At 37.1% G+C, this 12,591-nt stretch overlaps 1 protein-coding gene across 1 annotated transcript in view; it reads right to left on the bottom strand.

The window, feature by feature from the left end:
• Positions 1–8,274: 8,274 nt before the first annotated feature.
• The window catches only part of KCMF1 (potassium channel modulatory factor 1), a 28,206-nt gene continuing 23,889 nt past the window's right edge, over positions 8,275–12,591 (bottom strand). The window contains exons 6-7 of the mRNA XM_072405288.1: positions 11,841–12,123; positions 8,275–10,828 (exon numbers count right to left, since the gene is read on the bottom strand). Of these exons, the coding sequence (XP_072261389.1) occupies positions 10,567–10,828; positions 11,841–12,123 (545 nt within the window). The 3' untranslated portion in view covers positions 8,275–10,566. The remainder of the gene's footprint in view (positions 10,829–11,840; positions 12,124–12,591) is intronic.

Below are 12,591 nucleotides of genomic sequence, written 5' to 3'. Positions count from 1 at the left end.
TGTGAAGAAGTATCTACACTTTTACCAAGTACTGGACTCTGTATGTGTCTTGGTGTTCTGTGATGCCAAAATTCCCATTTATATGCCTTTCCACTCTGCAATGCTATTCTATTTCTTCTGTTTTCCTTTCTTTTTTAAAGTCATTATTTTTTTATCGTTTTTCTGAATTTTTATAAATTGTTAATTTCTTTATGAATTTGCTGAATTCATTCTGAAAATGATTACTAATTATTCACGTTTTTGGGAACATATTCAGATTTTTGTTCCATCTCTGTTTGAATATGTCATTATTATTATGGATATTTTGAAACTTCTAGATGCCTAATCCAAACGGAAAAAAATCTTCATCTATATCAGGGGTGTCAAACTCTGGCCCGCGGGCCAAATCTGGCCTGGCACATCCTTTTTTTTGGCCCCCAAAAGAATTCCTAATATGAATTGCAGCTGGCCCACCGATACTGCAATCCGTAGAAAAAAATTGTTACTATTATTGTTAGCCTGTGCAAAGAGGTTACCATTGAAATTTAACTCAGAAAGCTACAAATAGAGTAAGAGGCAAAAGATTTCTTAAATAAAATTTAAAAAAATCAGGCCTCTATGTTAAGCTTGTTCCCTGATCTATATATTTCTCAAAATCATATTATGCTAAAAAAGATGGGACTTCTTCTGAAATATCATTTTTATTTGGAAAAATATGGAGTTATTCTTTTCTCTTTGGGCCTGATTTATTGAAACTCTCCAAGGCTGGAGAGGATTCACTTTCATCAGTGAAGCTGGGTGATCCAGCAAACCTGGAATGGATCTGGTCCAGGATTTAAAACATTTTCTAACAAACCACCCAGCTTAACTGATGAAAGTGTATCCTTTTCAGTCTTTGGGAGCTTTATTAAATCAGGCCTTTCAGAACAGTTTTGTTGGGGGAAGTAAGGGGAACATGTTATTTAGCATTGAAATATTACTTATTAGCATGCCATTGCATTTACACATATACAGTATGAATACCCAGGTCTCCAACAATTGTATCTATAAACATAGACATTATGGGACTTTTTAGGTACAGAACCTAAAATTACATTTTATTAATAAAACTTTTAGAGAAACACTTAATCTGTCATGCGTGATAAATAAGATATTAGTGATAATAAGATATTAGTAAGATATTGGATACTCAATGATTCATACAGGTCCACCACCTGCAATCCACCATATACCAAGAGACGTATGGGAGCAAAAAGAATCCCTAGGGAATCAAACAGGAGCTTCATTTACTTCCCCTTACATGTACGCCTACACACACAAAATAAGGGGGGAATAAGGATGTAAAAGAGAATCCCACGGGGCTGCATCCTCATACTTTAAGCAGGGCATGATCAAAGTTTTCTGGTTAAGTGGAGTCGATTCACGGCTGCCAAACTTCAAGAAATGTGCTAAATTTGTCTTCTAAGATAGCAGACAGTTTCCTATTTACAATATAAATATATCAAGTAACTTGGATCTCACCTCAAGACCACCAAACAGGAAGTCTCCCGATGGCACCAGTGGTAACTGTAGGCCCCAAAATTTATTGGTATATCTATGAACCACAGCCCAAAATTGTTGGGCCTTTGGAAAAGTCCATTATAGGTGCATCAGTGTGCCCACAGCATTCTGTTTGACTCTAAAAGTGCCTCAGGAGATAACACACATCCTACATCTGTTGTCACTGGTCAGAAGAATTTGAAGAATATTTCCTGCATGTTGCTGGGTTTTTAATAGCTCTTCTAAATTCCTCCATAGCTATGGCAGAATCAATAGAGTTCCTCAATAAGGTACCATGCTAAGAGATTTTAGAGGCAAATAGGTAATCCTGACTTTTGGTTTTAACCTCAGTGAACCCTAGGTATCAGAAGGGGATTTCAGGGAATATCATTTTGAATAGTAACATGGCATTGGCAATCTGTGACACGTGTGCTCCATTTTTTTCCCTAGAGCACATGCCAAGAGGCAACTAGTTTTTCAAAATTGGTACCAATAACGTACTTCATTGATGGCTTGGTGACCCATTTTTTAAAAAGGAGCCCTCTGCCATAAGCCTTATGTGCTGTCCAGAGATACAAAGGGTCACATACTTCAGTTACATTAGCTCTGGTTGATAGGAAGGATCCTGGGGTAAACTCATATTAAACTGCCATTGCCAAATACTTGACCATGGGTGCTAAATGTCAGTCATTATTAATCCATTATCAAAGCTACAGTTTTCTAGTAATAAGTACTACATTCCTTCTCTCAAGTCAGTGATTTGAGGGAATGAATTGTAGGTCAGAGATTGGATTGAGTACCTAGAATGTGTTTTCCCAGTAAATTCCCTGAGTCTATCAGGAGAGGTTTAATCCAACCTCTGGGGTTAGGTTGTCTTGTCCAGCAGCAAAATAATTCTACTCATAGTATATTCTACCAGCTTTAGAATTATACTAATAATGGAACATTCTACCATTTGATTCTACCAAAAATCTAAAATCTGTCATGTTTTAAAGATTAAACTCATAATATATAGACACTCATTATTGTAATATGTGAAAGAGGAAGGATTGGAGTTTCTCCCATGTTGCCCTTGCTGCATAAATGATGCTTTCTGTGGCTAAAAAGATTCCCCCTTTTTAATTCAATGTTCAATGTAATTAGTAATGAGTTCAATGTAATTAGAATTTAGCTACTGAATCAACCTGAACATCACTAACCTGGAGCTGACTCACGTAACTACTATGTGGCTCCACTAAACGTAAGTGTAGCAAAAGTCTGTGTAAAATAAACACCATGACAGGAGAATAATACATTTCGGCAAGGATGGGATTTCCCAGTTAAAAACACTGCCTCTCAAACACTGTATCAGCACATAGGAATTCTTGTAGGGATTGCTTTTCCATACATACATAAACCTGAGATTAAATTACTATTAGAACAGAAAACAAATTGCTGAAAGGGGAGGGGGCCAGGCCAACACAAATCAAGGGGAGTGGGCTGGATGATCCTGTTAGTCTATCAGCCAGGAAATGAGCTATACTTTAAATGAAACCCATAAAAGTAGAAACCTTGGAGCTGTAATTGCTTACTTTTTTGTGCACTTTTAGGACTTCTTTACACCTTTTGGTTATGTTGAATGGGTTGGCACCAGGACAGAAAAAGAGTATATGAGACCGTTTTTGCTGAAGATACCTACCACAAAGCACAGTAATGTGTCTCTATTTACTTTTCTGCATTGTTACATTTGTGTTGTGAATTCCATTGGAAATATTGTTCCTCTCAACAAGTTAACTTTAAATTAACCCTTTAGAGACAGCCTGTGCTGTAGACACTCCTATTAGTGCTGCAACCCACAAGTGTCTGTACTTAGGAGTTCCTGAACTATAGAACCTACGTGCATTCATCATTATGCTAAAGCGTGTTTACAGTGCATTAGGAGAGTACCATACATTTTAAAAGTATACTTGTTATGACATAAATATAATGGCTGCCAACCTTTCGGACCTCCTGGACCACTACATTTATAATTTTAAATCCTGCACATCTGCAGCTCTGTGAAGGATGTTGCAGTAGTCCAGACGAGAGATAACAGCATGTACAAGGAGTTTTGTGGTCTCAGGAGACAGGTAGGGGCAGATTCTGGAGATGTTTCACAGGTGAAAGTGACAGGACCTGGAAATGTTCTGAATATGGGGGGTAAATAAGAGGGCAGAATCAACAGTGACGCCAAGACAACATGCCTGGGGGGAGGGACAAATAACTGTGTTGTTAAAGTATAAATATGTCAGGGAGAGATTTGGAATTTGAGGGGGGAAGATGTTGAGTTCTGTTTTATCCAGGCTGAGGTTCAGAAACCTATCAGCCATCTATGATGATGAGATGGCCAACAGGCAGCATGGGACCTTATCCAGGACAAGTCAGGGGTGGACAGACAGACTTGAGTGTCATCAGCATACAGATGTTGCTGTAAACCAAAGGAGGATATGAAACTACCAAGTGAGGAGGTGTACAGGGAAACGAGAACCAGTCTAAGGACTGACCCTTGGGGAATACCGACGGGAAGGGAGGAATTACCACTAAAAGAAACTTGAAAGGAGCAGTCACACAGATAGGAACCAAACCATGAGAGAGCAGTGGCACTGATACCAATAGAGCGCATGATTAGGATTATAAAGGTGTGATCAACAGTGTCAAAAGCAGAGGAAAGATCAAGGAGAAGGAGGAGGGAAAAGTTGCCTTGTCACTTAGCTCTGTGGAAGTCGTTGGCCACTTTAGTAAGGGCTGTTTCGGTGGAATGGGCTGCTGGAAAGCCACTGGAGTGGGACAAGGAGAGAGTTGGTGTCCAGATAATTGGTGAGTCTTTTATAGACAAGGCGTTCAAGAAGTTTGGAGACATATGGGAGAAGGGAGACGGGACAGTAGCTAGAATGTATGGAGGGGTTTAGCGAGGGTTTCTTCAGGATAGGGAGAATATTGGCATGTTTGAAAGCGGAGGGAAGATCACAGGGATGGAGAGGGAAAGGTTGAATAGTTGGGTTAGTACGGGGGCTAGGGTGGAAGAGAGGGGACAGAGTAGATTAAAGGGAATTGGGTCAATCGAACAGGTAGTAGATGGAGATGATGAAAGAAGATGATACTTGATCCACAGTAACAGGTCCAAGGGAGGCCAGTGATGATTTACAGGTGGAAGGGGTGGATATGGTTGAAGTGGCACTGTGAGCAAAGACATCATGTCTAATTTTGACAATTTTATCTCTAAAGTAGGAGGCTTTAGAGGATGTCTTGGGCAGAGAAGGTAGTTGTGGGGGGAGCCCATGCATTGGAGTAACCTAATAAAACTACCCTTTTGGTAGTGCTGTACCCACAATGCTAGAGGTTCTGGTCCTATACCGTAGGGAATGTCAGGGCCTGCAACTGCAGCATTAAGCTCGTTTAAAGATAAGAATGTGGGGGTTCAGATGCGCAGAGCAGGACCCTGCAAAATGTTTTTTTACTGCACCCTTAGACAAAAATAGGTATTTAACCCTAGCAAAGTGTTAACATTCACTGCAAAAGCAGCTTCAATGTTTTTCCTGGAGGTAGGTTTTAAATGTTTAGGAATTTCTTGACGTTTGCTAAATCTTTATGCTGGTATCTTGACTCTAATAGCAAAGAGTCAAAATAAATATTTATAGTAAATCGGTCCAACCAGCTGACTCAAGTTAGCCCTTTGGGTGGTTTACATTACCTAGATGACACATTTTTTACAGTGTAAGTGTTGTATAACACTTCATTAAATAAATGATAGAAAGGAGCTACGTTATTTATTAGAACTTACATTAGTACTTGATTGGTGATAAATCAAGTGGCAAGTGACAATCACGCTTTTCTGTAGCCATTCACTAATATATTAATTGCACACCAAAGACTCAGTGAGCGATGTCCACAGTATCTGTTGTATCATCTGTGCAAAAATGAGAACACAGTAAATCTAAATCAAAACATTTCAAAACATTTCCCACCTTTAATGTGAATTCAAAGTCAAAATAACCTGTACAATTCAATTGTTATGAGAAAAATATAAAATATGTACGGTAAGCTGGTTGCAAAGTGTGCATCCCCTTAAACTAATACTTTTTTGAAGCACCTTTTAATTTAATTACAGCATTCACATGGCAGTCTAACAGCATGGCACATCTAGACTTGGCAATATTTGCCTATGCTTCCTTGCAAAAGCATTCCAAATTTGTCAGATTGTGAGGCCATCTCTTGTGCAGACCTCTTCTGGTCCCCCCACAGTTTTTTATTGTATTTTGGTTTGGGCTGTTCCTAAACTTTATTTTTCTTCTTGTGATCCATTTTTTAATTGATTTGATGTTTTCTTGGGGTCATTGTTTTGTTGAAGGGTGGAAAGTTGTGGGGTGACTTGAAAAGGAGTATGGACAACAGATGCCTTTGCAATCAGTGCGCCCATCGCTGAGAAAGACTGAATGCTGTAATTAAAAAAAAGTCCTGGCGGTCTAATTATGTCAGTATTTTCATGTCAAAAGCGGTACATTGTTTTGCATGGAAATTTATTGTTTAATTATGTAGGCCTTAGGAATTCTTAGGAAAAACTCCCAGGTATGATAGTTTGAAACACAAATCAATCATAAAATATAATGAAATAAAATAACAATGAATTTAATAATTTATTCAGATCAGAAACACTGAAATTTGTCCAAACAAGGGTACAATATTAGACTAACAAACTTTTGGATTTATTTTTTTAACTTTATTACTGTGATGAATATGCTAAAAGCAGATTACAATGTAATCTGCTTTAAATTTTCCACCAGGCCACGCCTCCCCAGTTTACTGACACTTCACGCATCACATCGATCAAGCAGAGGATGCAATGCAGAAGCCGGCCAGGGAGTGCTGGAGGATGCCGCTGAATCGTGGGGAGCAGTGAGTGTGGCTAAAAATATTAGTTTTTTGTGCACACTTATGCAATCAGCTTCTTGTACTTTTTATTATTTTTTTTTTTTTATTCCCTTAACAGATTGGTTGGTTTTTCAATTGAATTGTACAGGTTATAAGTCATAATAAACAGTGGGAAAAGTTTTGAAATAATTTATTGTGGCACTTTCTTACATTACAAAAAACATTTAAACATTGGGAGTGCACACTTTTTATATTCACAGTAGATACTCTGATGGAAATGAACAAATGCCAGTGTCTGATTTGGGCAATCAGTATATCAGCTTTATTTTTTTAGGGCCATTTATTGTGCATTATTGAATCAACTAATTTATATTGTAGCAATATGATTATAACCAGAATCATTGAAAATTATATTTTCTATATTGGAAGGGAATCAGAGTACTGGATTTTATTAGTTCTAGTTAAATAAAATTTTACCAAAGACAATTTCCTATGCCAACTCCTGGCTGGCTATCTGTGACAAAGATTAAGGCTGTAAAAATTGGACTAATACTTGAACCCATAAAACACATTTGGAACATGTCACAATGTACTGTAGGCTTTAGTTGACATGGTGTAGATGTTTAAAACAAAATTAAGGTAAAAATAAATATCAGTTTATATCACTGATAATATTCAAAACATTAATCAATAGAAACGCCAATAAAACTACTTTGAATAAAAAAATGCATGGTGTGTTTTTCTTAAACAAAAACAAAAGGACAAATTTCAGGATCAGTCTGTGATTTTCTTTTTTTTTTCCCCAACTTAAAAGTATTTTGTACATTTGAGTTGGTTAGAGTGGCTCACATGATCAAATGATTTTTTGGGCATTGTTGTTGGCCACCAGTAGATGGCACTGTGTCTACATGTAAAGTGTTTAACAAACATGTCCAGTAACAATCTTTTTTTACCCTCACAGAAAAGATACCGTATTTTTCACCCTATAAGAATATAAGACGCACCCAATTTTAAAGGAGGAAAATCTAGAAAAAAAAGATTCTGAAAGATTATTCCTCTTCTGATCATTCATACCGGTATTCCCCTTCTGATCACTCATGTGCCATTCAAATTCCCTTTCTGATCACTCTGTGTCATTCAAAATTCCTTTCTGATCACTCTGTCATTCAAACTCCCCTTCTGATCACTCTGTGCTTGTTTTCCACTGTACGGCAGTTAGGACAGGGAACAGCAGGTGGCGCTGTGCCGGCTTCTTTCGCTCTGCTTTACAGACAGGAGAAGACACATGCTGCTGCCAGAGGAGAGGAGACAGACGCTGCTGCAGCCAGAGACACACGCAGGATCGGGTATCGGGTGAGTATATTATTTTAGTTATTTTATCACACCTTTGTCGTATAGGACGCACTAACTTTTCTCCCCCAGTTATACTGCAAAAAATACGGTAACTGGATTTTATGCACTTATCCGAGGAAAAACACATGTTATTTTAAAGTGGCTGGTTACAAAAGATTTTAAAACACGTTGGGCCTGGACAAATCTTAGGAACCGGATTGTAACTGTCTATTAAAAGCACCTGCCTTTTGAATTAGCCCCACCAAGTTTCATGCATCTCCCATTTACCACTAGCTACACTGAAATTTATATGTGCAGCCATCTTTCACAAAATTGTATCCTTCCTTTCAAACTTGGAAATGGTTTCTGCTCTTTTGAAATCCACTAGTGAAGGAAAAACCTGTTGTGTATTTTATTGTTATCCAGCAAACATGGGTGCTTTGCAGAATAAAAAGACAGCTCTGTCATCATTCTGGAGGTAATACTCCTCTGCATTTCGCAATATCATTATTTACTCGCAAAGAAACTCAAGGGGGCAACAGTCTTGAAAATGCTTTATTGAACCGAACTTATAGCTGTAATGTGCAGAATGTGTTTAAAAGACTACAGCTTGAAGAAACGTTTTGTTGAGTTTTTTTTTTTTTTTTTGTAAGTTTTAACTTCTTTTTTTCTCGAAATTTTCAACAACAAAAAAAAAGGAAGAAAAATGGGATAAACTGCTACAAAACAGAAGACTAGAAGATCGGCATCACCTCCTCATTTTATCCTTTCAGCACCATAACCCTCGCGTGGTTGGGGTGAAACATTCAAGTGCAACACTGCAGGAATACATGTCAGCAGTATATATGTGAGAGGGACAATCACTAATATACCCAGTGTTATTGTGGGTTACAACACACCACTGTATTTCCAATTGCGCACAAGGTGATGCTGCAACAACTGCCAGTTGTCAAGTGAAGGAGAGGGAATAAGAGGAATAAATGCAAACATGATCAAGTGATAATATATTGGTAAATTTATCAGAAAGCTGTGCATACTCTTTTGTCATTTTATTTTCTTTATATTCTAACTGTACATTGCAAAACAAAAAAAAGTAACCTGCTACCCACTGTGTCGGGACCTTTATGAAATTCTATGCACTGTACACTAAACACTGTACATAATTTTCATATAGGATTAATAGTATAGGCATGTAGGTGGCATGATTTTTAATCAAAGGTTTTTTACTTGTATGCCAAAAGAAAAACCAGTTACAATAAATAAAAAAGTGCTAACAATAGCATTAGGAATTATGTATTATATACTGACAAAGCCTGGGAGGAAAAATCCTCAAGCTCTCCTTTTTTGTGGACAATCTCTGCAAACTAGGAAGCAAATACATAAATAGGAAAACTCAAGAAAAAAAAAAATGTGAAAAGAATATTTGTTTTTTTTAAACTAAGACAACATAACTCGGGCCAACGTCTGCCTTTAAACAGCACTTAAATGAAATAATCTACACCTGGATAAAACAAACGGAACAATTGAAAAGGCTTTGTTAACAACCACATGAAGACAAACAAAAGAGAAAAAATTAAACATTGATGAACAAGGTTTGCTTGAAGGATCACATAAATTGCAATTTCTGACAGCGGCTTGACTGTAATGTCAATATATTACTGTGTTTAAGGTTTCAATTAGAATTAAAAAGTCACCGTCGAGTAAATTTTGCATATTTGCATTTACTGATGTGGTTCAAGATCATCCACATAGATAGCTCAGATGACCTTCATACATTAGGCCTCATGTTATCAAAGGTGTCTAAAAAGGAAAACACCCATGCTCAAAATCAAAATCCAGCTGTCATTTTCCAGCCCAAACTAGAAAATGAGGGGAGATATTTCATTGGCTGCTACAGGCAACATATATCGAGGCCTCATGTATCTCTATTAAATCAAAAAAAAAAAAAAAAAAAAAAAAGACAATGCTGCCATCTAATGATTAAATAATGCCTTAACAGTATACATAGCAAAATACACAATAAATCTATAAGATTTTCCTTTAAAACTATTTATAATTTAGTAAAACACCTTTCTAGTGGCAACTGCATATGATGGCATTTTAGAGAAATTGTCACATGAAAATCCAAGCAGACATACAGTTCACGCCACTGCAGAACTTGCTTTTCACTCACATAAAATAGTCGTACATTATTCAAAAGATCCAAGGCAGAAACCCACTAGTTTAGGTTATCTTTGCATGTCGTCAGGTGCTGTAACCTTTTGAATAATGTTTAGGAAAGCTTTGGGATTTACGGCTTAACAGTCTTAGAATTTCTTTCTGATTCGTCTTTTTTTTTTTTTTTTTCTTAATGACAATGTCACTAAAAACTCATGCACGCTGCAAAAAACCTCATGCAGTAGTTATGGTAAACCATCCAAGCAGTTTTTATTAATTAATATTCATAAATACACACAGCAGCTTCATTAGAGATTTTTTTTAATCCATATAGATTTTTCCTCTTCAGTTTGAATGTGGGAGATTAGGAGAGCTTTACTTTTGTTTACATCAAGGTACAGGAAGCAGACGGCTGCCTCTGGAACTGCTACCTATGTATATTTGCTAGAAGTAAAAATTAGTTAAGTGATTTTGTCATATATATTTGCTTCTGTCTTTTTTTTTTTTTTCAATTTTTTTACATTTTTTTTTTTTACTTTTTTGAATGTACACAATGTAACAAGAGTGACAGACTGGAAATTACAATCACCAAAACAAACCCAAAGATAGTTGTTTGTCCACTTTCATTGGCAGTTACAGCACAGAGGACATTGTCTGCAAAGGGGGATGTCATCAAAGAGGAGGTGGCGGAGGCTCGTTTCCTTTATTACTCTCTTTGAGATTTAAGTTTTCTAAAGCAACATCTAAAGGCATTATATCTACACAACCCATAGCCCCAAAATCGGCTATTTCCCCTCGCTCGTCCTCATCTGAGGAGGAGCTTTCTTCCCGCATTAATGTAGAAAGCAACAGCTCCTGGACAAAGAGACTGCAATCGGCCCGTTCGCTTTCTATTGACTGTCGTTCGGCTTCTGTCATCTTCGGGTCATTCAATCTGCGTTAGATTGGGGAAAGCAAATAAAAGACAAGATAAGCATCCTAAGAAATAAATATTACCACTAAAAGTTTTATATATATTTTATATATATAATACTTTCTTCTCAGACACTTTTAAAGCCAAAAGACTCAAGTGACAGCACCAATGTTCCCCTATCAAGCAAGGTATACCTACATGTACAGTGCGTGGCCACCTCCCCGCTCCATCAGTCTTTATTTTGTTGCTCTTAAACAGTGTATGACAACCGAGTATGGTGAAGCATGTAACCGCCTTAATATGAACTGCAAGCTGTATTTACATGGCACAATAATGAATAATAATGAATAATAATGAACACTATTTAAAAAATATGTGGCCCTAAATAGGCCTAAACCAAAACAACCCACAGACATTACGTACCTCTTTTCTGGTCTCAATAAACACTCCTAGTCAACGGGACCAAAATACATTTAGGATCCTGTTAATAACCAAGTGGTGATCACAAAACAGATCTCCACTTTTTGCAAGTGTGATTGTCCTTTTGTGAAAGTGGTAATGGGATTTTGTACAGCAATGGTCAGTGATTTAATCTCTGTACTATATACACAACACTATATTGGTGATCAAAAGCTGGGGGACAGTATAAATCAGCGGAGAAGGGAGAGTGGATTTGTTTTGATTAGGGTAAATAAAAGCACACAGGATAACTGTATTGTGTATAAAATTATTGTATCCTTTAAATAACTATGGCCATATTTGGTCTATTTAGTTTTGACTCTATCTATACCCAGAGTAGAAAGTACTGACTTTCAGAAAAAAAATATTGAAACTTTGCAAAATACAAGATCACTTTCAGTTTTATTTTACCAGGAAAGTGCAGACTTCTTCTAACCCTCTTAGTTTATTCTAACTTCAAACAACATAAAAGCAGCAAAAAAAATCCTTGAGGAAAAATATTTAATGGTTTACAAGCCTAAAAAAAAGGGCTTAAATTGAAAAACAACACTCATAATTCACAATACATGAATACCTTGTGAGGAGAAACTGTGAATTCTGTATAGTTTGTTGATTGTTGTCCGTATTGGATGTGTTGGTTGCTGCTGTTGATTGGGTAATGGTGGTAGTGACACTACTTGCATTGTTGCGCCTAGTTGCGTTACGTGCCGTTTCTAGTTGTTGCCGCGCTGCCTGTGCCTGCTGCCGCTCTAATTGTAACTGCATTTGTAGCTGTTGGAGTTGAGAGGCAGAAGGCCCCGAGGAGTTGAGCTGACCACCCGTTGAACGCCTAACGCCTGATAATTGAGATAATAACTCTGTAAAGAGAAAAATTCAAAAATATGAAATTCCTTTATTTGAATGCAGACAAAGGTACTTAAATACAACTCTTTTTGAAATATTTCTATTAAAAGTGAAACTTAAACAGTAAAATATTGCAAGCAGGTAGGTTCTTTTGATACCAAAAGGACAGGTGATGTTGTTTCTGCAATAATAAACTTACCTGAATACAATTTTCAAATTACACTCATCTATCCCTGCTCCACCGTGGACACTGGCACCTTCACTTCCAAATCTCCAAAATTTGGGAATTTCAGGTATTTTGATTGGCTAGGCCAGAATGACAACTCCTGAACATAGGAAATCATTCAGCAGACAGCTACGCCGACATTATGCACAGCTTAGTCTACATTATAGAAAAAAATTGCAAACAGGCAGGTAAGTTTGTATTATTGCAGAAGAGACATTGCCTGTCCCCAGTTTTGGAATAAAAAAAACCTGCCTAC

Source organism: Pyxicephalus adspersus, chromosome 3 (assembly GCF_032062135.1).
Source record: "Pyxicephalus adspersus chromosome 3, UCB_Pads_2.0, whole genome shotgun sequence".
Lineage (NCBI taxonomy): Eukaryota > Metazoa > Chordata > Amphibia > Anura > Pyxicephalidae > Pyxicephalus > Pyxicephalus adspersus.
The sequence above is the reverse complement of the archived record's forward strand: the minus strand, read 5'-3'. Positions and strand labels throughout refer to the sequence as shown.